General features: G+C 39.5%; 3 protein-coding genes across 5 annotated transcripts; all 3 read right to left on the bottom strand.

Moving 5' to 3' along the window:
- Window positions 1–9,817: 9,817 nt before the first annotated feature.
- cox5aa (cytochrome c oxidase subunit 5Aa) lies at window positions 9,818–13,224 on the bottom strand. The gene is made up of 5 exons (XM_026175706.1): window positions 13,060–13,224; window positions 11,859–11,975; window positions 10,541–10,662; window positions 10,327–10,448; window positions 9,818–10,231 (listed from the first exon to the last, which is right to left on the bottom strand). Exons 1-4 carry the CDS (start codon window positions 13,130–13,132, stop codon window positions 10,335–10,337), a joined length of 426 nt encoding a protein of 141 aa, XP_026031491.1. The 5' UTR covers window positions 13,133–13,224; the 3' UTR covers window positions 9,818–10,231; window positions 10,327–10,334.
- A 404-nt stretch (window positions 13,225–13,628) lies between these two features.
- On the bottom strand, window positions 13,629–15,860 carry LOC113026669 (ribonuclease P protein subunit p25-like protein). Its single transcript, XM_026175702.1, has one exon. It carries the CDS (start codon window positions 15,532–15,534, stop codon window positions 14,878–14,880), a length of 657 nt encoding a protein of 218 aa, XP_026031487.1. The 5' UTR covers window positions 15,535–15,860; the 3' UTR covers window positions 13,629–14,877.
- A 2,316-nt stretch (window positions 15,861–18,176) lies between these two features.
- LOC113026629 (poly [ADP-ribose] polymerase 6-like) lies at window positions 18,177–26,412 on the bottom strand. 3 transcript variants are annotated; one of them, XM_026175631.1, is made up of 22 exons: window positions 26,122–26,411; window positions 25,375–25,446; window positions 24,763–24,869; window positions 24,599–24,659; window positions 23,879–23,969; window positions 23,726–23,792; window positions 23,466–23,615; window positions 23,241–23,379; window positions 21,299–21,430; window positions 20,764–20,859; window positions 20,571–20,663; window positions 20,364–20,489; window positions 20,205–20,270; window positions 19,988–20,055; window positions 19,683–19,731; window positions 19,410–19,522; window positions 19,231–19,303; window positions 19,034–19,103; window positions 18,876–18,955; window positions 18,710–18,773; window positions 18,548–18,632; window positions 18,177–18,418 (listed from the first exon to the last, which is right to left on the bottom strand). In XM_026175631.1, the coding sequence occupies exons 1-22, from the start codon at window positions 26,161–26,163 to the stop codon at window positions 18,322–18,324; spliced, it is 1,941 nt and encodes a 646-aa protein (XP_026031416.1). In that variant the 5' UTR covers window positions 26,164–26,411; the 3' UTR covers window positions 18,177–18,321. The 3 variants fall into 3 exon arrangements, with proteins under 3 accessions (XP_026031416.1, XP_026031415.1, XP_026031417.1); XM_026175630.1 differs by having other exon boundaries at window positions 18,179–18,418; window positions 23,241–23,382; window positions 26,122–26,410; XM_026175632.1 differs by lacking the exon at window positions 18,177–18,418 and having other exon boundaries at window positions 18,566–18,632; window positions 18,944–18,955; window positions 23,241–23,382; window positions 26,122–26,412.

Here is a 26,412-nt window from a genome sequence, read left to right as displayed (position 1 = left end):
CATTGCTGATTCTTACAAAGGTGATGTGACCTTTACCGTTGAAATAAATCAATAAGATAAAACAACGCGTCAAACTAGTGAAGCCGTCTTTCCTTTATTAATAGTTTTTGCATTAGGGCCGAATTAAATCATTTTGGGAGAACCTCATGACAAAGCGTGAAACGCAAAGTGTGTGTTTTTATTCTGATCAGATATCTCCAGTGAATTCTTCCTGTACTCAGTGCACCACTATCATGTAAACACTCACTTCTGTTTCCAGGGCCAATAACAGGGTTGTTTCAGTAGGCTGGCACATGAACAGATCAAGAACCAGCCTGTGGGTCCAATTCTATCAGAAGTAAATGCAAAACCAACCACTTGGAAACTGGTTGAAAAATATAATTGTGTACAGAGCTCCTGCCTCCACAACCCGTGAGCCCATAAGCCCATCTGTAATTGGTCGAGAAAGCAGCAGATAGATTACTAACAAGCACATCACCCCTATTCTTCCTTCTCTTTATTGGCTTCCAGTCAAATTAACAAATCATCTTAAAATGGTATTAATTACATATAAACTTATATGGACAGCCTGCTGCATATATATTAGAGCTACTGAGACCTTATATCTGCCACCGACCTCTCTGATTTTCTGATCAGGGTCTCTTGAGGTTGTAGCTCGTAAATGTTGGAACAGCCTTTCTCCTGTTGGATGTCCTTGTTGGACTTTCTAGCAAAGTGAAAGTTCGTATTTAATATTCAACTACATTTTATTTATATGACACAAATCACAGTAACAGTAAACGCAAGTTGTCTCTACAACAGTACAGAGAAAACACCAACAATCAGACAGCCCACTATGAGCAAGCACTTGGCAAAAGTGGGAAGGAAAATCTCCCTCTTAACAGGAAGAAACCTCAGCAGAATTAGGTTTAAGGAGGGTCAGCCATCTGCCACAACAGGCTGTGGGTGAGGGGAGGGAGCCAGAGATTAAGAATACTAATGATTAAATACAGAGTGGTGTATAAACACAGAGAGTGAAAAGAGATGAGCGCATGTATATATGTAGATCAGCTTGTTAGTGTCGGTAATCGTGGTTGTAGGTATTGCCCGTAGTGCTGCATTAACATCATCTAGCAGACCTTCTGAGGGTACTTCACGTAATCTTGGTAACCGGCTACGGGGTATCCAGGTTTCAAGCTTGGCCATGATCCTATTTTTCAGGTCAGTTCCTCTCGCACTCAACGATCCTTCTCCTATCGCACTTGGGGCTATGTACCCAATCTCGGGTGGGGGTGATGATATCTCCCCCCTGACCTGGCGTCCTGACTCCTCCTTGCCGTAGCATTTGTGTTGTACCTCGTCAATCTCTAGCTGTGAGAGCAGTCCCTTCTTTCGAATGTTGGAACACTGAGCTACTAGTTGTTTTGCCGTCATTGTGGATGTTGGGTATCGAAGAATCCATAGGTCCCTCATCCTATTCATGTAGCCCCTTGCGTAGTAGCATTCCAACAACGCCCTGTTTTCGTCTCTTGCCCACCGATGCCTTCTTGTTCCAGTAGCCCACTTTTCGTCAGGGTGCCCTGGTTCCTCAACACCTGACGCGGACCTTGTTGATCCAGGCGACGTCCGAGCCGGCATGCCTTCATATTTATCTGTCTCGCTCATGTCTGCGGTAGGCTTGCTTAGCATAGGGGGTCTAGCCTTAGGACCCTTACTGGATACAGACGCCCCAGGCAGGAATCGAACTTGCGATCCTCTGTTCCAAAGGCGTGTAGTCTAACCACTACGCTATCCAACTGGAATGCCTAGAATTGTACAAGATCAATGGGACCCTAAGAGCCTTCATCAGGAACTCAATGGGGATGTGGCGTACAACACTAGAGGCCAACTCCAAGCCCATAGCACAAGTCACCATCAAGTGCGGGATCTACCAAGGAGATGCTCTGTCCCCACTGCTGTTCTGCATAGGCCTGAACCCCCTCAGTGAGATCATTAACAAGACTGGCTACGGATACCGACTACGGAACGGAGCAGTTGTCAGCCACCTCCTGTACATGGATGACATCAAGCTGTATGCCAAGAGTGAACGAGACATCGATTCACTGATCCACACTACCAGGCTATACAGCAATGACATTGGAATGTCGTTCGGACTGGAGAAGTGTAGTCGGATGGTAACAAAGAGACGGAAGGTAGTCAGAACTGAGGGGATTGAACTACCAGAAGGCAACATTGCAGACATAGAGGACAGTTACAAGTACTTGGGGATCCCGCAGGCAAATGGGAACCATGAAGAGGCCGCTAGAAAAGCTGCAACCACCAAGTACCTGCAGAGGGTCAGGCAAGTCCTGAGGAGTCAGCTGAATGGTAAGAACAAGATCCGGGCCATCAACACGTACGCCCTGCCCGTGATCAGGTACCCTGCTGGGGTAATAGGCTGGCCAAAGGAGGAGATAGAAGCCACTGACATAAAGACAAACGGTATGTACCACCGGCAGATAGAGGAGGTGGCTGATATCCAGAAATCCTACCAGTGGCTGGACAAAGCTGGACTGAAAGACAGCACAGAGGCACTAATCATGGCAGCACAAGAACAAGCTCTGAGCACAAGATCCATAGAGGCTGGGGTCTATCACACCAGGCAAGACCCCAGGTGCAGGCTGTGTAAAGATGCCCCAGAGACAATCCAGCACATAACAGCAGGGTGCAAGATGCTAGCAGGCAAGGCATACATGGAACGCCATAACCAAGTGGCCGGCATAGTGTACAGGAACATCTGTGCCGAGTATAACCTGGAAGTCCCGAGGTCAAAATGGGAGATGCCCCCAAGGGTGGTGGAGAATGACCGAGCTAAGATCCTGTGGGACTTCCAGATACAGACGGACAAAATGGTGGTGGCTAACCAACCGGACATAGTGGTGGTAGACAAACAGAAGAAGACGGCCGTAGTGATCGATGTAGCGGTTCCGAATGACAGCAATATCAGGAAGAAGGAACACGAGAAGCTGGAGAAATACCAAGGGCTCGAGAGGATGTGGAGGGTGAAGGTAACGGTGGTCCCCGTGGTAATCGGAGCACTAGGTGCGGTGACTCCCAAGCTAGGCGAGTGGCTCCAGCAGATCCCGGGAACAACATCGGAGATCTCTGTCCAGAAGAGCGCAGTCCTGGGAACAGCTAAGATACTGCGCAGGACCCTCAAGCTCCCAGGCCTCTGGTAGAGGACCCGAGCTTGAAGGATAAACCGCCCGCAGGGGCGTGCTGGGTGTTTTATATATATATATATATATATATATATGTATATATATATATATATATATATATATATATGTATGTATGCATGTATATGTATGTATGTATGTATGTATATATGTATATGTATGTATATGTATGTATGCATGTATATGTATGTATGTATGTATGTATGTATATATGTATGTATATATGTATATGTATGTATATGTATGTATGCATGTATATATATATATATATTGTTCAATTGGAACAAAAGAAGCATGAGAAAAAAAACCACTACTTTCTTGATCAAGACAAGAGTAAAAGAAAGAAATACCTCTCAAAGTAAACGAGGATGACCTCCTGACCTCTCCCTCGGGAGATGCTTTATGTTACTGAGGTACCAGTCACTAATCCAATGTTTTAGTGGCAAACGAGGCAGTGGGGCAATTTTGCACAGCTTACATACATCAGGCTCACCATGCAACAAATAATACACAGCTTAAAGGTGTTTAATGGCTAGTCTGTGCTTGTTGTTTGTCAGTCTGTTCACAAACATTTCTTAACCAGATAAGCTGTCAGTCCAGTGTGGCAGTATTGCAAAAACAAAGATGTGTGCATTTGCTTTCTTCTGTGATATTTCCTGGTCTGTAAGAGACGCTCTGACTCTGTTGTACATGGAAACAATCTGTCTTTTTATGGTGTGGTTTTGGGGAATAATTCCATTGTTTTTAACCAGTGGTGTTTGGTAGGGCAAAAATAACGTCTTACACGTCCTTTGTTTTATGTTCACATTTAGAAAGTACAGGAGCTAGGGAGCAGTAAGATGTGCATAAAAGCACTGAAACATTAAGAGCTATTATTCCCAGTGAATCATATCCTTTTTCTCCCGTTGGCGGGGCATTAAAAAGGGCCATTCAAATTTGAGATAGCAGTGCCACCCCTGTCCCCAGCTGGTGCCACACCCCTGCTGTTTTCCAATAACCATTCAACACATTTATTTATGAAGGAACTCTGAAGTAACTAAACTCTTCAAGCAGTGCCAGCAGGAGAAATGTCTCCTTTCTATAGTTGCCTGCTATGAAAAGCTAACTATAACTGTAATCTCGGCGCCTTGGTGAACATTTGATGCTCTGCTATTCTGAGCAGCAAAATACTACATGTGATTACTCTGCTTGCTCGGGGGAATCAGTGTCTATAGTTTCTCCCACCAGTCTAAATAAAGCTATTGGCTGATGCTGTTGATGTGAGCAGAACTCTTAGATTCAGCCATCGAATAAAGCTTTTGTAGACCTGTAGGTAATCACAAGCCAGACCAACTATATCTAAATATATATACATATATACATATATATACATATATATATATATGTGTATATATATATATATATATATATATGTATATATGTATATATATATATATATATGTGTGTATATATATATATATATATATATATATATATATATACATATATATATATATGTATATATATATATATATATATGTATATATGTATATATATATGTATTAGGGGTGCAACGATATTCATATCGATATTGAACCGTTCGATACAGTGCTTTCGGTTCGGTACGCATATGTATCGAACAATACAAAATTTTTAATTTATTTTATCAACTTTCCTTCTGACGATGCTGTCTGTGTTGAGCGCTCAGTGAATCTGCGTTCGACTACTCCGCCTAGGCTCGACAGTGCAGCCTAGGCGGAGTAGTCAAACGCAGATTCACTGAGCACTCAACACAGACAGCATCGTCAGAAGGAAGAGCGCAGGGCATTCAGATCTGGCGTTTGGAATTATTTTGGTTTTCATGTGACGTATGACCCTGAAGGTAAGCGAGTCATGGACTAAAGTAAAACAGTATGTTTGCCATGCAATGCTCAATTACATGGGTGGGAGCTAGTGTGTTAGCGCAGTTAGCTCGTTAACATGTTGGCCATCTAGCCCCATGCAGGGGCGATCGGCGGTAGCTCGTTAACGGAGATTTGCCGTGTTGTGGCGTTAAGGTCATTTCAACGAGATTAACCTGAAAGCACTAGTGGGAACACAACGAATATGACTGCACATTTACGCCGACATCATCCTAGTGCAAAGACAAGTTGAAGCAGAAAAAAAACAAGCAAGCATGCTACTAACTTTAGCCGAGTCATTTAGACAGCTGTTAGCACATGATTCTCCTTATGTGTTTAATATGCTGCTGAGAATATAGCCCAGAAGAAGCGGATAGTATAGCTTTTATTTTGGAAAGAGCCATTTCTCTGTAATAAACTCTCTTTTCCAAAGATGAGTGATTCCTCAATCAGATACAGGGCTCGCAATATCGCTAGCCCGACGTCCCGGGGCTAGCGATCTTTTCAGTCGGCTACCAAAATCTATCTCTTCCCTGCCCGTCGGGCTATTGTAGGAAAAATATATGTCAATGCTTTTGCATTCTTTCAGAAATGTAGCTGGGTAATTATGTCATTGGCATCGGTGAGCCACTGTCAATATGTGACATATTGAAATCGTGTTTGAATTTGCGCTTGTTTTTTTGCTTTCACTTTGCAATCGTGCGAACTGTGTATAGAGAGCGACAGCACTGATCTGTGAGTGATGATAATTTGTGCACCAATTCCTCTGACATCGTCTTATTAATCGTTAGCTTACTATGCAAACATGACAAGTGAAATCTCCCGCAGCTTAAACATGTGAGAGGTTGATCACGCAGAGAATCGCTGAGCTTATGTGAGTGCGCGTGTAAAAGCAGCAGGATATATATTTGACTACGATGACCTGGATGACTGAGAACCTTCACAGACAGATATATATTTTAGTTCTGCTGAGCCAAACAAGACAGGTCAGGGTGAAGAAGTGACAGCCAAAGAAAAGCTTACCACAAAACGGAGAAGTTATGACAAATCAGACTATAAGGCAAAAAGAAAGTGCAGCTTTATGGTTTTATGGACAAAAGAATTTCTGTGGCTGCAATATGACTAGCTAAATAACCAGGGCTGCACATAAGTGGTCCGCAGGTGCGCATTCGCTGTCAAAATAAAAAACACGCACAAGGGTTAGGGTTAAATTTAAAAACTACTTTTGAGTTAAAATATATATTTATAATTTTAATAAATGACAAATTAAAAAGGCATGAACATTTTTTTTGTATCAAAAAAATATCGAACCGTGACACCAAAGTATCGAACCGAACCGAACCGTGAATTTTGTGTATCGTTGCACCCCTAATATATATATATATATATATATACATATATATATATATACATATATATATACATATATACATATACATACATATATATATATATACATATATATATACATATATATATATATATATATACGTATATATATATATATATATATATATATATATATATATACATATATATATATATATATATATACGTATATATATATATACGTGTATATATATATATATATATATACGTATATATATATATATACGTATATACAGTGGGGCAAAAAAGTATTTAGTCAGCCACCGATTGTGCAAGTTCCCCCACTTAAAATGATGACAGAGGTCAGTAATTTGCACCAGAGGTACACTTCAACTGTGAGAGACAGAATGTGGAAAAAAAATCCATGAATCCACATGGTAGGATTTGTAAAGAATTTATTGGTAAATCAGGGTGGAAAATAAGTATTTGGTCACCTCAAACAAGGAAAATCTCTGGCTCTCACAGACCTGTAACGTCTTCTGTAAGAAGCTTTTCTGTCCCCCACTCGTTACCTGTATGAATGGCACCTGTTTGAACTCATCATCTGTATAAAAGACACCTGTCCACAGCCTCAAACAGTCAGACTCCAAACTCCGCCATGGCCAAGACCAGAGAGCTTTCGAAGGACACCAGGAAAAGTATTGTAGACCTGCACCAGACTGGGAAGAGTGAATCTACAATAGGCAAGCAGCTTGGTGTGAAAAAATCAACTGTGGGAGCAATCATCAGAAAATGGAAGACATACAAGACCACTGATAATCTCCCTCGATCTGGGGCTCCACGCAAGATCTCATCCCGTGGGGTCAAAATGATCATGAGAACGGTGAGCAAAGATCCCAGAACCACACGGGGGGACCTGGTGAATGACCTGCAGAGAGCTGGGACCAAAGTAACAAAGGTCACCATCAGTAACACACTACAACGGCAGGGAATCAAATCCCGCAGTGCCAGACGTGTTCCGCTGCTGAAGCCAGTGCATGTCCAGGCCCGTCTGAAGTTTGCCAGAGAGCACATGGATGATACAGCAGAGGATTGGGAGAATGTCATGTGGTCAGATGAAACCAAAGTAGAACTTTTTGGTATAAACTCAACTCGTCGTGTTTGGAGGAAGAAGAATACTGAGTTGCATCCCAAGAACACCATACCTACTGTGAAGCATGGGGGTGGAAACATCATGCTATGGGGCTGTTTTTCTGCCAAGGGGACAGGACGACTGATCCGTGTTAACGACAGAATGAATGGGGCCATGTATCGTGAGATTTTGAGCCAAAACCTCCTTCCATCAGTGAGAACTTTGAAGATGAAATTAGGCTGGGTCTTCCAACATGACAATGATCCAAAACACACCGCCCGGGCAACAAAGGAGTGGCTCCGTAAGAAGCATTTGAAAGTCCTGGAGTGGCCTAGCCAGTCTCCAGACCTCAACCCCATAGAAAATCTGTGGCGGGAGTTGAAAGTCCGTGTTGCTCGGCGACAGCCCCAAAACATCACTGCTCTCGAGAAGATCTGCATGGAGGCATGGGCCAAAATACCAGCTACTGTGTGTGCAAACCTGGTAAAGACCTATAGTAAACGTTTGACCTCTGTCATTGCCAACAAAGGTTATGTTACAAAGTATTGAGTTGTATTTTTGTTATTGACCAAATACTTATTTTCCACCCTGATTTACCAATAAATTCTTTACAAATCCTACCATGTGGATTCATGGATTTTTTTTTCACATTCTGTCTCTCACAGTTGAAGTGTACCTCTGGTGCAAATTACTGACCTCTGTCATCATTTTAGGTGGGGGAACTTGCACAATCGGTGGCTGACTAAATACTTTTTTGCCCCACTGTATATATATATATATATATATGTATACATATATATACGTATATATATATATATATATACGTATACATATATATATACGTATACATATATATATATATACGTATACATATATGTATACATATATATGTATACATATATATGTATACATATATATGTATACATGTATATGTATACATATATATGTATACATATATATGTATACATATATACGTATATATATATATGTATATATATATATATATGTATACATATATACGTATATATATATATGTATACATATATACGTATATATATATATGTATACATATATACGTATATATATACGTATACATATATATACATATATACATATATACATATATACGTATATATATACGTATACATATATATACGTATATATATACGTATACATATATATACGTATACATACATATACATATATACATATATATACATATATATATATATATATATATATATATATATATATATACATATACATATATATACATATATATATATATATACATATACATATATATATATATATATATACATATATATATATATATGTATATATTTATTTATTTTTTTTAAACCCAGCAAGAGAAATCGAAATTAAAATGCTCTGCAGGATGTTTTGTGGTATTTAGATCACGGACAATAATAACTAGCCCATTGTGGCACAGAGTAGATAACCCCCATTTCCTGCACCTCTAAAAATATTCTAGTAGGCTACCAATAAGATAATACTATCAAGTGTCTTAGCTTTTCAGAAATAAGTTCATACAGATAAAAATAATAAGCAGCTGAAGATCTATTAAAGGGGTTTTAATTTTATACTAGATACTTTTAAAGTTTTAGTTTTACCGGTGTAGAAAGCACAGAAATGATCCTGTACTCGTTTTTAAAATGTCCAATTCCATTACACAAAAGTATCACTTCAAACCAAGCTTCCTTAAAATATACCTAAAAAAAACAACATAGTCTAGAAGCCTAAAGAACAAGTCATTTGTTAATGTGACTCTACTGCACTAAATTTTTGAGGCATATTTGGAAATAAAAAGCTACATTTTTGCACTGAAATAGTTTTGCCAACTTTGACTTTTAGTTCCTACATCTAAAGACACATTTCCAAATGATGAGTCAGATTTTTAAAATCTATGGAGGAACGGCTTAATACTCAGTCATGTTTTTTTTTTGGGGGGGGGGGGGGGGGGCAGACTACACAAACTGAGCAATTTTAAAATGACAATTATACTCGCAATACAAAATGTAACTTAGAAAAATGTCAATTCTTAAAAAGATATTTCCATCAATCCATCCATTCGCTTCCGCTTATCAGGGTCGCTGGAGCCTATCCCAGCTGTCATAGGGCGAGAGGCGGGGTACACCCTGGACAGGTCGCCAGTCTGTCGCAGGGCCAACACACAGGGACAAACAACCATAAAAAGATATTTATCAGGAAAAATACATTTTACTTCAGACATCTGCTCATAATAATATCACACAATCTTTCCTTTGAACAAGTTTATTTTACCCGCACATAAATTTTCCCTGAAATAAAAAAAAAAAAGAAAACAGATGTAGATTGAGTACAGTAGAATGATTTTACATTCATATGGAAATGCTGCTCCCTGGTGGTAAAATGTGAATCTTACAAGACACACACTCTGACAACATGTACCATTTGGTGACACTTTGTTCTCTATTAAAGCAACGTGTAATGAAATATTGCTCCAACAATTACTCAGACTATTGAAAAATATTCCATATCCTTGTGACACTCAAAGATACAGTTTCCTTTATTATGTTCAACAATATTTTACAAGCAACAGAACTTAATAAAGGCCAAATTAAATATCGCACGCGTTTTATGAGGCAAACATTGAAGTAAGAGGGTTTTGAGTCCAGGGTATGTTTTTTGATCTGAAACAAACAAGCATATATAGACATCTGTTAAACAGCCATCTTATAACACACATGGAAGAGAATAAACATGACTGAATAGATGATTTTACTACCTGCTCTGCTAAATTTTGTCAATGCCGAGCTCTTCAGGTGTAGAGATGCCAAGCTCATTTAAAGTAGGCCGCAGCTCCTGGATCACGTACGGGTAGATATCTTTATGGGGTCCGGCTTTGTCCTGAGGAAATAAACAATAAAACCCATTAATCACCATTATCTGACTACAAAGGCTCTGGCTGGCAATTTTCTCTCATGTGCCTTTTCTCTCACCTTCACAGCTTCCAAAATTCGGATAGCGCTGGCCAAGTCATTTAACCTCCGACAGGCTCTCAGTGCAGCCTCGAGAATCTTTGGCTCAGGTACCAAATCGTACCCAATCAATGTGTTCATCCCTGAAACAAGCAGTCACAACACATTTAAACCAGAGATCAGAGAAAAAGACTTCTAAAGGATCTGAGCGCAAACAACAAATAAATAAAACGACTAACCATTCTCATCAAATTATTTTCGGTGTAGCTTGAAGCAGTATTTTAAATCCCTCTTTACCAAAGCGCTCTATAAATGAAGCGAACACTTAATGGGCACATGCCCCTGTTTCAATTATCAGAGGAGTCTATTTTGAGCTGGTGCCATACACCACCCTGCTGCCAAAATTACTTACTAATGGATCAAATTTGTATTAATCCAAGACTCAAAAATAAAAAGGTTTTATTTGCTTTTGTCACGTTTGACAGATTTAATGGACATAGGTAGGCTGTTATATTCGATAAATCAGCTGTGACATAAACCTGCATACTGTAGACCAGCGGTCCCCAACCCCCGGGCCTCGGACCGGTCCGTGAGTCGTTTGGTACCGGGCCGTGAGAGTTGAGGCTCAGGTGTGAAATGTATGGTTTTCAGGGTTTTTATCGGTTTTCAGCGTTATTTTGTTATCGTTTTTATCGTTAATTCGGTTTTCCTGGGTGTTTTCACGTGTGTTGTGAATAAATCTTCTTTTTTTCGGTACTGGTACTAGTTTTATTTTGTTGTATTTATCCGCGACACCTTAAAGGCCGGTCTGTGAAAATATTGTCAGGCATAAACCGGTCCGTGGCGCAAAAAAGGTTGGGGACCGCTGATTTAGACAAACCACTGTTGTCTAGTGCTTATTTATAAACTACACACAGCCTCTGTCAGTGTTTAGCAGCTGTTAACAATATAGATGAGTTTTATCAGTCTATATAACTAAAACAATATCAGGGGTGAATGTCTCATCAGGAAAACTGATTTTCTTATAATAAGCTCAGTTTTTACATTGTTATGATATGGGTTTTACAATAGGAAATGAATCGAAACAAATGTAAACAGATTCTGACCAACAGATTCAACCATTTTTGTTAACTATGCAAAGCAAACATGCAATTTTAATCATTATATTGCAAACTATGACTGTTTACTTAAATCTTAATCTCACTAAGCCTCTTAATGCAAAATTGTACAAGGCCATTTTTTTAATAACTTCTGTTGACTCAAGACAAACATACCTCAGCAATGAATAACAATTCCAATGATTACATTGATTCAACATTACTATATTCCAGAAACGTACCTTTTCTCAGTTCCCATGCGTCAATATCTGGCTTGTTAAAATAAGTGACCCAGCGGGCATCGAACTCCTCGTCTGTCTCCTGCTTCCCATGTGAATAACACCTTGAGGCCAGAAGAGCTGCATGATAAGACAGATCTTTTTTCAGTGATTTGTGTCTAATAAAAGAAACCTACAGTGAATGTTAAGTAAATGCGGAAGGACCAGGCTACATCATATTTTAAAAATTTCATACATGACGGGCGAAATATTAGGGACACTTACACTACCACCCCAACTCTAACTTCAATAATAATAATAATGATAATAATAAAAACAACTTTTTCTTCAAACCAACTAAAACTGAAAATGCAGTCATTCCGGCATCAGTGTTGTTGCACTCGCCAGTATTAAATTTCATAGGTGTATCTAATAAAGAGGCCGGGAATTGTATCTGCGATGTAAAAAGGACAAATTCTTCCTTGTAATGTGATGCAGTTGCCACCGTCTTGATATGACCTACCTTGTGTATCAGTCTGCACGTAGCAGACTGACACACTAGGACGTGACATACCGGAAATTTCTGTCACATGGTCCTCAGGTTATATTTAATAGCAATTTAAATGAAACAATATGACTTAGGCATGTGCTCAGGTATCATGTTAATACTAATTAACCTGCAACCCAAAGAACATTTCTCATTTAGACTTTTTGACCCCTAAAGAAACACCAAGACAATGCAAAACTATGCAAAAAAGTATTCTGTTTGTTTTCATAAAAATCTATGCCAAACTCCGTTTTGATGTTGAATTCTAGTTGTCTGAACTCTCCTGCAGTCACCTAGCCTACTTAGTAACTAGCGTCAGCAGTCACAATCACAGGGCCCGAGACGAAGCCTTCTAGCCGGGTCATGACAAGGACATAAACTCCGCCAAGAAGAACGACAGGACATTTTTCAAAGCACCACACCCACAGTTTACGTGGGAAAAAGCTGGACTGAATAAAAATGTGGATATCATGGCTGAATCATTATAATGCAGTTTCGTAATGTTTATTTAATAGCGATTTTTCTTGAATAAAAGCTAGCTAGCTTAGCCGTAAAGGAACCGCAAATGTGCCGACAGTCACACTTGATTTCCGTTACATTGTCTCCCTAACAGTTTCTAAGCAACTATATCAATTACAGATTAATATATTTACAATGGGTGACTGAATTAGGAATTACCTCGGCTCCCTGGTTGCGTCCGAGTTAAACTTCGGACACCGGAGACTGACAGTCGGACGGCGGCTCTGAACATGATGCGAGACTGCGAGCTACACGGACCGGTGCGGTCTGTCCGAAGGAAGCTAGTGCTAACTGTGTTAGCCTGGCACGTACGCAATCTCCTGTTGCGCACGCGCAAACTGCAGCTCATATTTACCCTTGACTTCCCTAGAAAGAAATTGCAGGACTGACAAAAAAAACATGGGAAAACATGTTAATATTTGCAATGTCATTCTCACAGAGAAGTATTTTTTTATGGGATATCTTTTCTTTCTTTCTTTTTAATGCGAACGATACAAAATAGATGTTTCAAAGGTTCTTGATGATAGAATTGCACACAAGTTGAAACTGTAAGACACAGAGCTTTCTTAAAGCAGAACATTTTAGATTTATGATCATTTTAGTTAGATATAAGTGGTGATGTGCATGAAAAAGGTGTGTGTGCAAAACTTCAATGTTGGACATTTAAACTGCTTTTATTTCATGTCATCAGACACTAAAACCTCAAAAATAAGATGCATACAATTAAATTCATGTTCTTTACTATTTATTCAGCCTGGGTCAAAGGCGAACTAGAGCATTACACATAACCTATGCAGGTCACCGGTCTACCACAGATATAAACAACTACACCGATTGCCAGTTCAAAGTTAACCTAAAAATAACAATCTCTTGTGAGGGAGAAAGCACACACAGGTGGAACATGCAGCTTTTACACAAAGAAGTCCCAACTAACCTGGAGGTTAGTGAGGTGACCACTTGACCACTGTGTCACTTTATGATTCATTTTTATTGATGTGACTCTACTACAAAAGAGTACCATCATTATAAAAGTCAGTCAAACAAACCAAAAACGTATGCTCTTGTGAGCCATTATTGTGCACATGAATTATTTCCACAGGCAGAAAACAGAATATAGACAACTGATGCAAAACATGTTCTTTATATTTAAAATGACTATGACCAATTCCATGACTACTGGTTGATTTTTTGCATCAGAATGACCCCGGACAGTGGTCATTAGTGTCTAGCATGGGTTGTTGTGTATGCTTCTTTCCCCAGCTGTTTTCCCAGCTGGGCACAGTGGAGTTTGCTTGTTCATTTGCAAGTAAACTAACTATTAATGTAACTACACTAAAACACCATCATCAGCTTATAAAGTGGGGCAAATAATCATTTGATCCCCTGCAGAAGTTTACAAAGAAATGATCAGTTCTTGATTTTTAAGGTAGTTTCATGTTAATGAAGAGAGATAGAATACTAACCAAAAATCAAAAATCAAAGTTGAATGCCTGACATTGACTGAAATCAGTATTTAATCCCCAAGCAAAACATGACTTAGTACTTGGTGGAGAAATCACTGTCGGTAAGCACAGCAGTAAGACATCTCAGGAGGAATTTTAGCCACTAGCTCTTTAAATTCTCATAAAAATCCGAGACTGTTCATTTCTTTGTAAGTGAGGCAACATAGAAATTCAGCAGGATTAAAATACTTCCCCCTCTATGACTACAAATCTATTACTGATATTGTTGATAATAATAGTTATAGTCATATGTTAACCTGTTACATTTCACAACAAAGTGACAAAGTATTGCAAAGAAGCATTATAGACACAACTGTTTACTTTTGTAGCAAAATGCCTTACATAAGCATCACGATAAACCCCCAGAAATGCAGAGGTATTATTTTCTTCAAGAAAGCTTCATGCTGTAAAACGGAGCACACAACAATCTATTAAATCTATGCAAATGCCAAATTTCTTATTTCTCATGAAGTAATCAGAGGTTTAGGGGAGGACATGCACTCGAATCATCCAGACAGAGTCTCTTGGCTGTGTGTGGGGATGAGTGAGCATGAGCCGTCCTGAGCAGACCCTTCCGTCTCTCAGCATCCTCTGTAGGAACACTGCTGATTTGTGGTGGCTGATATCCAGGCTCCTGGGGGTCCAGAGGATCTTTAGATAGATAGATGCAGATGGCAGGAACTCTCCGCTCCATGGTTATACCTGGTGCTCCAGGCTGTGGACTCTTCCAAACCTCCTTCACTGTGTTATAGTAGAGTTTGGACACCTGGTGCAGACCTTCAACTTTACGTTTCAGGATCTCCACACAGGTGATAGTTTTTGTGACTCCTCTGCCTGAGCCAGTGAAGACCACCTGTCTTAGTGACATCCCATTTGGGTTTCTTACTTCCCCTTGCATGCGAGCTGCTGCAAACTGCAGTAAGCTGCGAATCTTGCTTCCTCCTTTTACTCGCATGTGCAGGATGTCTGCGGCCAAGCCTGGGATCGGATAGGGAATGCTGTCCTCTGTGCGGCTGATTCTCCTGAAGTTGTTCTCACCAGCAGTTTTTGGAAGTGGCAACGAGATCTGGACAGAGGGACTGAATGAAGTAGGCTGCTGTTCCATTGTAGTGCCACATATAGCACTGTTCATCTGACCCCTGGGTTAAGTCATTACTTAGAAAGCAGCAAAATAACAGTGCGGGAAGCTGCAGTAACAGACTATTTGTATGTCTCCTTTGGGATCTAAAACATTGTTCTTGTTCCTTTACTCTAAGAAAGTAAAAGCTGAATGGCTCTGTAATCTAAACTTGTCACTTATCTTGATCCTCTCTCTTCTCCGTCCAAGCTTCTTTTTCATTTTGCCTTTATGAGCGCTGAGATGGCAGCCAGCAGAATAAAGAGGGCACTTCTTCCACTAATCCCACTGAAGTGAAGGAAAAGATGTCCTTGCTCTTTTCAGCACTGAGGACAGCTGATGCCAACAGACACATATGAGGCTCAGAGAGAGACATGTAGAGTGGGACATAGTGCTCTTAAAGGCACATGCAACATTTTGCCTCATTTAATAATGTCTGTATATTTCAGCTAGTTGGGTTTCTTGTTAAAAGGCTTAAGGGATCTGGGAATGGTTTTGTCTGTGTGGTTGCTTGAATTATACAGACGAATGAACACGAGTTAATGAGATCAAGGCACGCAGCTGAAATAAATCTTTGTTTTAACTGAACTCGACTCAATTGTGCCACTTTGCTGACATTCTTAATGTGCGGTTTTGCAGATATGACACCAAACAACCAATCTCACTCAAGATGTGGAGCAATGCTAGTCATTGTAGTATATAATGGAGTGTGGTTTTTCAAGATTATTTTCCCAGTGCGCTATCATCAGGGAGCCATATGGTCCAAGAGAAATGTCTTCCTTTGGGCTATTACAGCAGCTTCACAGCTCTCCTCCTTTCAGTGCATCGCCTGCTGGGCTGACCCCAAAATAATCCTTGCTACAAAAGTTGTGCTTCTTTTTAAGAAATGACATGTACAAGGACAATCACATCTTGGAGCTGCTACTTTTTATTGTCAGACCACAAGTACATTAAATAGAAAGACAGAAAATCAGTATCCAGATGGGAACAGAGGTGCATTGGTTGCAGCTCTCTTTAGAGAAGCTGATCCAAGGGAGGAGGTGAGGAGGCAGCTGGAGGGCTCATATGGAATCAGCATGCTGTTATAATGGTGCATTTCTGCCTCGCAGGATGGTATGCACCCCATGTTAAACAATCAGCAGAAGCATGAAATGCATTGTTCAAATTAAGTTGCTTTACAGAAGAATTATCTGCTTTTCATAAACATCAGTTAACAGCAGCATTCCCATCCCGAGAATACTCATTAAATATTTGAAGGTGGTTTACTGGAGGCCTTGCGCACGCTCCAGAATCTCCCCAAGTGTTTATTTTTATCTGACATGTTTAGTGTTGCTGGAAAATGAACAGAAGCTCCAGCGCCCAGCTGCGTACCCAGTTTAAACATCCTTCAGTCTCCAGTTTATGTTTTTCATAACATAACAGTTGTGGGGTTTGATCCGCTGTATTTATATCGAAAAGGTCCTTAGAGTTAATGGTCACACCCCCATCTTGTGGAAGAAAGTACATATTGCAAAACTAATATCACCGTGGGTTAAAGTGAACCTGCATTACAGGAATGTTCAAGCATTAGTTTGTTCTAAAAAACATGCTTTTGGAAGAATATGAAATTAATGTCTGATGAATACATCTATAGATGAACTGCTAGATACATACAATATGGATGGATCATACCTGTTCTTTTCTCTCTGTTTTTGTAGGGTGATTATATACAAATGCTGAGGGGAAGTGGGGGTGATGAATGTGATCAATCTGAAAGTGTTGAGCATGTAATAGGGATCAACATGTATGTACATACTTTTTTGTACTCCATTTAGGACTTGATGATTGACTGTTTATTTCATATCACATAGATTTTGTTGACTTTGATTGTGCACATGTGTGCATGTATGTATATGTACATATACACGTGAATATGTGTTTGTGTACTCAAACAAAAAACTATTTGAATGGTCATAAAAAACATGGAAAGGATTTCCACCTGATTAAATTGGTTTATTTTAGCATTATTCAATTCTTTCAACTTCATGTACTTTAGTTGGACCAGCTTAATTAAATAATGATGACTCAGCTTATTTACTGCAGTTGAGCCCAACTTAATTTAATTGAGTTGATCCAATCCAGGCAAATTACATCAGTCCAACAAAAGTAAGACATTTAGTAAGGTGGAAATCCTATTCATGATTATTTTAAGTTAATTTAAAGAGTTATTTTTTGGAGTGTTCAACTAAGTCAGAGTCTGGTTAGCATAAAACTTGTCATGCACATTGTTTTTTCCTCCAATTTAATGGATTTAGGACATAGCTGTCACTCCATAAATCCTTTTCCACTTGTCCTCATCCGGGTCTATTCCTGTCATAGGTCGAGAGGTAGGGCTAACCCTGGACAGGTTACCACTCGACAACTGTTCACACTCACATTCACACCTATAGCTAAATTAGAATAATTAACCTAATCCCACCAGAGAAAACATGCAAACTCCACACAGAAAAGCCCTGGCCAGTGGATTCAAACTCAGGGGCTTCTTGCATGAGGCAACAGTGCCAACCACTGTGCTAGCCACAATAAACATCAGCATACATGTGGTGTGTATGCTTTTCTCATATTCAGTTTTGAGGTTTTTGTTTAAATCATGTGAATGTTTTTCACTTGTGCAAGACATAAATTTTTACCTCAAGGCGCTCCGTGTTTCATGTTAATGTCTTAAACCAGAAAAAGCCACAGACAATCAATATTCATTCTCACAGTTTTTGTTTTTATTATAAAGAACAGAAATGACATATGTGTGTATGTATCCTGGTTTTCTCAGCATGGCTTTGAAGCAATTACTCGTGAAATTTCCTGCTGGATTTTGTCCTCTTGGGTGTTTATGTCGATATCTCCCACCTGCCCGTTTTCATAGCTGTGGAAGAAGAAAGCAGCCTTTTTAGGAAGCTCAAATAAAGTCCAGAGTTCTAACTTTCTGAAGAAAAAAAATGTTGGAACTGTTTCTCATTGTTTGCTTTTGCTTTCTGCTTTTTGTCTTACTCACACAAAGAGGAACCGCGTGCACACGTGGTCGGAAACCGGACACACCCAAATGTTGCCGTGTTTTTGCAGGTTTTTTGAAGTTATCACTGTTAACAGATAGACAAAATCACATCACACGCAATTAAATAAATCTTTGTTGCTTTGTGGGGTCTTCCGTATTTACCTTCACAGAGTGCAACGCAGTTTAGGTTCGTGCTTTGCAAAAACCTGCCTTCCCCCACTTGTTCCTAAAACATATAGAAATACAAGATGAGATACTGAAAGCAAAAAAGGATGTGGTACTCCAGAGTGAATGTTTGCAGCATTTAGATAAATGTGAACAACCCGACCTGCTTGATTTGGTTTATTCGGTTGTATTTCTGCAAGAGTTCTTCTCTAGTAGGAATTTTGTACTGACCTTTCCCCATCTCTAAAGAAAAATGAAAGAATACTCTTAAAAACATGCAAAAAGAACTCGTAATCGACAGACAAGAAACAGAGTTCTTACCAGAATATCCAAATGATATGCTTGAAATGGGACTCAAATAGATGCCTTTCCCATACGCAGCACCATGGAGCTAAAATAGAAAGAAGGGAGAGGTTTCGGTGGTCTGAACATCCACATAAAAATTTCCTATGTTGAAATTGTCTGTAACTTCAGACGGTGATCAAAGACAATAAGCATTTAGAATTTATATATTCTACCTGTAACTTTGTGTAAGATGCGTTAACCAGCCCGTTTCTCAAAATAGAGTGCCAGTTTTCAATGTGGGAACCACTGAAAGAAGAGAAATATGATCTACTAAGCATGGATCATGCTCTATATACTGTATAAGTGATGATGTGAAAATTTCATGAAAAAAAAAATCTTTGACTTCACTTACTGGAAAGCAAAGGTGCTGCCATAAAGCTTTTTGGCAGTTTGAAAGTGAGCCTCCTTACATGGAGGGCTGCTGATCAACAGGAACTGATGGGGTGTGTGCATAAACGTCAGTTGCTGTTAAATAGCAATTGATTAAAAACAACAACAACAAAAAACATTAAATTATAGAAAGCACAGTGTGAAATTTGATATGTGGCTGCTAATTATTAACTAGTCTACAACTGCTTTAAAGCTTGCAGCTAGACTGCTAATAAATCTGACTGCTTGGGCATACCCTGCTCAGCGGAAGCTTCACAATGTGCGATCTGTTGCTTGCTAAAATCCTGTTGTAAAACATACAAAAGCAAATCCAGATGTTAACCTAAATATAACTGGATTTCACTCAAGTTACTCTTTTCTAACACTTTCATTTAAACGACTTCAGACGCAACGCTGCAATTACTTAGCCCAAAACAATGCGCTTGCCAAGTTTGAACTAGACTCGATGAATGGCTACTGAGGCGAGTGAGTAACAAAAGGACAGATATGCAGCGATCTACTAAATAATAACTAAAAACACATCCAGATTTAGTCTCTCACCACTGCAGTAATGGATGTGCGAGAGGGTCTATCTTGTCCAGCTGCTTCTTAATCTCAGAATATGGACCCTGAGTATGATTTAAAGACAATTTAATCATTATAATCTAATAAATCCAGTTCAGGAAATCATTTACCTGCTTTGAGTTTGTGCTCATTCAGCAGACCGATGTGTAATTGTTGAAAATGAGAGTGTAGATTTTACTTTGAAAGACCTCACCTGTGCCATCCTCCTGACCAACAAGACATTGTCCAGAGCTTTCTGCAGCCTGTCATAGCTTCTGCTCTGTTACAACAAAAGCGAAAACAAATCAGTAAAATGACACACTGAATAGTGCACGACGGATCACGCCAGTGGTAACTTTGATTCAGCTGATACCTTTGGACTAAAGGCGAGAGTTTTGGGGTTGTGTGGATCGACAATAGAAGGGTACGGTTCAAAAATAAGGCTCTTGCGTGAAGACTGAAGGGCAGCTCTGCACATGGCTACCAACAAGTCGATCACCTGCAACAGCAAAGATTATTGCCTTACTCATGTCCCATACTGTAATAACTCCTGCTATAAAATATTTAAAAGCTTACCAACCTCTGCACCGGTGGCAACCTCTTCTGTCGCTCCAGACATAACCCCCAGCATGTGAAAGGAAAACACACAGAGCTCCCTGGTGCAAACCGCTGGCTACAAACACACAACGTAGAGAATACTGTCGAAGAATCAAGGCTCAGTTTTACTGAATAGCTGCTCAACCAACAGTTAATTATTTATCGAGAGCTCGCACCTTAAGCATGGGCCCATTTTGAAACACGTGCCGCTCATCGCAAACAACACAATATTCATTCAGTGTTGGGATCCTCTGCTCAGCATACCTCATTATCTGTGCACACAAAGAAAACAGAGGCAAAGTAGCTTTCTAAGAAAATAATTCAAAATCAACACAAACCTGCTCAAATGTCATGCTTAAAGTCAATTTTCCTGCTTCCAGCTCCATATTTTGTAACTGGACTCTTAATAGTGTCGCTTTCCATGATTCACAGTTCAAACTAATCATTATTTATCTTATCCCAGGCCTTGCACCAGCCCTTCAGTAGCTTCCCTCTCTTCAAGCCAACTATCTTGTGATTGGTTGTCCCCTAGCAAACGCAGGTTTTAACAAGCAATTCAATTTTTTTTTAAGTAGCACCAATTCACAACAATAAATGACTCAAAGCCTTTTATATTGCAAAGTTAAGACCCTAAATTATTTATTTAAGAGAACTCAGACAATCCCCTATGAGCAAGAGAACTCAAACCCTCAGATTAGAGTAAGCTTTCACCTGCACCAAGAAGCCGTGCTGCAGAGTTGGTGTGGTCTTACAGTGCCCAATTGCCTGGGATGTGAAGAGTAGCTCCATCAGCTGTTTAGTGTTAAGCTGTGCTGATGATTTCACTGCTGAGACCATCACCCTCTGTGGAAGAAGGGTCACAAACAATATCACTCTATATTCAGAACTAAAAAAAAAAGGTAACAACTCTGGAAAGACTGAAATAAAGTCCAGATTGCTGACATCAAAGACAGATTTGAGGAAGGAGTGCTCTGTTTGCAGGAATGCTTTAAATGCACTAATTGGGATGTTTTCGAGCAATCCTGTGGAGGTGATCTGGACAATTTTGTGGACATATAATGCTCATATATTTCTTTTTGCAGAGATATGATTATTCCATGTAAGAGGGTTTAAAGTACTCAAATAATAAGCCATGGGTTACGAAAGTAGTTAAGTCCACAATTCAAAGAAAGAGATATGCATCAGAGCTGCAGGCAGCCACCAAAGAGCTGAAAAGCAAAGACCAGCACGCATGGCATTTTAGAGGGTTTTACCATTCAGACAGAGAATTTGCCAATGCTCTTACTGCTTTGATTATCCGTTTGACATATATGATTTCAGCAAAGACTTTCAGGAACTGAGCCACACATTAAGGGACAACCAGCATTTTAATACTAGTGAAGTTGTAAAGGAATTTCTTCATATTACGGTAAACAAGAGTCAGGGATTAGACAAGTAAATGTGGAAGGCTGCTTAAACACTGCAAACAAGCTGGGCCTGGTTTTTCACTACATCTTTTATTCAGTTCCTAAAGTTATACATGTCCTCAGTGTGTGGAAGAATGCTGAAATTGTCCCTGTTACCAAATTCAAGTCACCCCAAAGCCCGCAGTGATTTTCAACCAGAGGCTTTGACCTCAGTCTTAATAATATCTTTGAAAGACTGTTTGCGTATAACCTTCACAGAGGAGTCTAAGACTCCACACTTACTCTTCTTAATTTGCTCCTTAAACCCTTGGAAGGAGACGAATATCATGTCAGACTCTTTACTGTTTACTGATTTATCTTCTGCATTTAACACCATTCAGTCATGTTTTAATTTGTTTAAGTCCATTTGATTTAAGTCATAATCTGGACTTTCTAACAGAACGCAGACAGTGAATGGGCTTCTGTTTGGCCAAGTCAGGTCATCTGCTGGTTCACAAGGGTGTGTCCTGTCCTCCTTGCTGTTTATACGATGCACGAACATGTGTCAGAGGATGTTTGAAAGGACAAACACTTTAACGTATGCAGATTAAATGCCATTATTAGTCTTTTGGACACCAGCCGCAGATCGGTTATTGAACAGGTGGTTTGAAGAGTCTGATCTCCAGCTCAACATGTTAAAGACCAAATGAAAAAAGTCCCGCACACTTGATGCCACAAACATTAAGGGTCATACTGTGTAATGCGTGCACAGGGATTATTACTGATGCAAGACTGAATTTTGATAGTTTGTTTTTCTTGTGGAAACTGTTCACCTTTCACATCATTAAGACGCTGTTTGATGGATCTGTTATTGAGTTAGTTTTAATTTTTTTTACTTTTAGTCTTTGTATTTCGGAAGATGACAGAGCATCAAATTGTGCACACATCTATTCCACCTATTAATTCATTTTAATTGGAATCGATTAATTTAGATTTTTTCATTTTTTAGCCTTTTTGTGCTATTTATAGCCTCAGGGATTGAAGTTGTTGTTTTAGTGAAGCCTGGAGCACTCTGTCTTTTCTCCTTTTTTACCATGTATATGTGAATATAGTTTTTGATGTCAGGTCAATTAGCGTCAAAACAAATCTACCTAAGGCTATCAATAAAAGAATCTGAACCCGAACCTGAAACACAGTTGCAGATAGAAAATATGTACACACACACCAATTTTCCACATCGATGTATTTTGAAGTATATTTTCCCTCACCTTTCCGCTGGGCGTGGAGGTGAAGAGCTCTCCGGGATTCTTGATGGTGTAGGAAGTTGTATGATTTGTGAGACGGTTCAGCTTCATTGTTGGTAAAATGATCCGGCGTCTTGCAGCCGGTTCCTGGAGCTCCTTTAGCCTGCTGATTGTTAGACAGGAGTGAATAGATCCATGCACTAATGGATTCAGTCAGTAAAACAGCTGTGTCATTTAACTCTTTCATACTTTGATAGTGGCAGCCTGGTGCTAAGTCTTGCACAAAATTTCTTGATGGTTCCACTTGGCCTGAACCAGCTGTGACTCCTCTTCTGCCCAGTTACAGCGTTGTCGTTTGCAAGGTGTTTCCACACCCGAGATATGAAAACTGTGAGAATACTGGAGAACAAAAACGAAAGGTTGGCTTTTACACAATCTTCAGATGAGCTATGACTGAAATAAAAACGGTGGATGTGTCCTGTTGGAGCAGTTAATCTATGAACACTCACTTCTGCAACTGTTTCCCAAGACTGAAGTTATTATTATTAGACAGCTGAAAGACCTCAACTGAAGGTGCTGCAGTGAGAAACATCACTTGATCAAGTGTCACATTGATTTAGACTGAAGTGAATTCTGCATGTGGATGTATTGTTGCTGCTCACCAGGTCCATCCAGATACTGAGACATAGAAAACTGCAGACGGATAACGACAGGCTCCGATAGATTAATCCTCCAGGCTTGGGCTGCCACCTCCTATGGACACCAAAAAGATGTCAACACTTTCAGGTGTCATGCGAATATGCCACTTTAACCAATGCATGTGCAGTTGTGGTCAGAAGGTTCCAGACATCCATTTGTCACAGAGGCACAGTCACAAAAGAAAAACGTGGTCTCTTCTATAGATATAAATGTGATAACATAAAACATCTAACTAATGGAAAAGCTTAATCCATACTGTTCCCAGAATGCATAATTTTAAATTCACAAGACTCTTTAACTTCTTTTCATTTGATTAGGATCTGCCTCTCTGTGCTTGAAAATATGAGTTATTCTGGGCACACCAACAGTATTGATAGTGCTGATATGACAGTGAAGACATTTTTTAGGACATCAAACTATAAGTCAGAAAGTCATATTTCTGTGGTGACTATATGATCCAGCAGGATAATGATCCTAAGCATAGATCGGAAGTGGTTTTGAGACGGTTAATTCAAGATAAAATTAGGTTAACTTATAGATCCAAAGAGAGCTGATCAAATCGAGAACATGGGCTCACATATTAGCTGCACTTTACATAGAGATAGATAATTAATTACTTAGATAAATTGGTGAATAACAGATAAAAATGTAATTCACTTGTATATTGATGTAAATCAACTCACATCTAAAAAGTTAGCATTCATTTTTAAGTCCACATCCACATCATCAATTGACCCGTACTCCCTAGGAGAAAAAAAGAAGGGAAATTGTGAAAATGTAGTTTAAAAAGGACCATGGATCACTTCTATTAAAAGCCATGAACAAGGAGGGATGTTCAGAAGTTCACCTGACAGAGACAGCAGAGACTGAATACAGAGTCCTGACTGCCTCGATGTCCCTGTCCAGCCAGGGGTGGCGACAGAAGTCAGCGGGATACTGACTCCACAACTCCCCCTATGAAGCATGATGAAAGGAAGTTACACCGTTATAACTCCAGTGTATGAGATGACATGTATTGATACAGTTTAAAGCTGATCATGTGTGATCTGAACAAGCTAGTCATTGTGTATTTTTACTCTCTAAAGATTTGTTTGAGATTTTTAAAAAAATAAACTAAACATGTTCCTCAGAGTAACATATCAGTTGTTGGCTTTGCTTAAATACACACAAACTCACTGCAACAGAAAGATTAAGAAAATTTTTTAAATGAGTCGAGTATGTGAACAAAAGTGGATTTCAAGAAGTGTGTTTACAATGTAGACAATTTTGTTTGCATTAGTGTGAAATCATTAAAAGGAGAAATCATTGTTCCTGACAAATACTTTTATCAAGCTCTTGAATGACCATGCAATGCTTTGTTTGTTTTTAATTATCTTTTATATGCAACAATATTTTATCCTTGAATGGTTTTAAAAATGCTACAAGGTTGTAATAGGAAGACACTGAAACTGATGTTTACTTGGATTCCACACAGGATCTCGTCTGCATCAGCGTCGTCGTCACTGTGGCGCTCCTCCCACTCCTGGCACTCCTGTTGGGTTGACGGGAAAAGCTGGCAATCAGAAGATCCTCTAATTTACAGAGTTAATTTAAACCTTCTATTAACCCAAACAAAATCAGCTGGCCCTGCTGCTAAGACTTGCGCCTCATTTAAGCCATTTGCTTGATGAAAATGCAAAAACAGAATATATACCACAATGTGATGCAATTTCAGCAAGAAACCAGCAAGAGAGGGCTTCAGCTATTTACTTCTTTTTTGTCAGTTGATCTGTTAACTATGTTTTTAATTGATTTTCTTGTCAGTTACCCACTGCAAAGGCTAGTGCAATCCTCTGCCCTACATGTATATAAAAGTGTGGTGGTGCTGGTGGTGGGGGTGGATATCTGGAGCTTGTAGACTCATCGTGTCCTTATATCTTTTTTAGCAACAATCAACAAAGTGTCCATTCCTGTGTGACTGAAACACTATTGGGAAAAACATTTGTGGCTTAATTAGTTCAGTTACTTCTGTGATGTATGAATGAGCAGGTTGCTCTGAGTATCTTGAACTATGTCGAGATAATTGCTGTTTCCCTGGTTTTAGTCTGTGCACGGACATTAAGTGGAAAAGTAAATAAAACAACACATCAACATATTTTGCTCATAAGAGTAGAGCATGTGTTTGCTAATGCTAATGATACAGCAGGTTACGAGGTTACAATCTTACCTTTCCTTCAGGAGAATGTAGCAAGAAAAAAGGATACTCCATTTCTGTTGAAGGCTCTGCTGGCGGTGCCTTCTCTTTTCAATAGCAGGAAGTCCCACATGCCCAGCCTGACTTCTTGGTCACATGACTGACTCCAGACACTGGCAGCCTGATCACTTAGTGCAGTGAGATGAAAGACTGATGTGGATCTGTTCCTATATCTCTTTAAGTATCTTATGTGGCACAGGTAGAAACCTAAAAGCCAGGCGCATTAATCAGTGCCTGGAGTGATGAGAACAAAGCTCCCTCAGA

This window comes from Astatotilapia calliptera, chromosome 7, assembly GCF_900246225.1.
Source record: "Astatotilapia calliptera chromosome 7, fAstCal1.2, whole genome shotgun sequence".
Classification (NCBI taxonomy): Eukaryota; Metazoa; Chordata; class Actinopteri; order Cichliformes; family Cichlidae; genus Astatotilapia; species Astatotilapia calliptera.
This window is presented reverse-complemented; position numbering and strand designations above follow the sequence as displayed.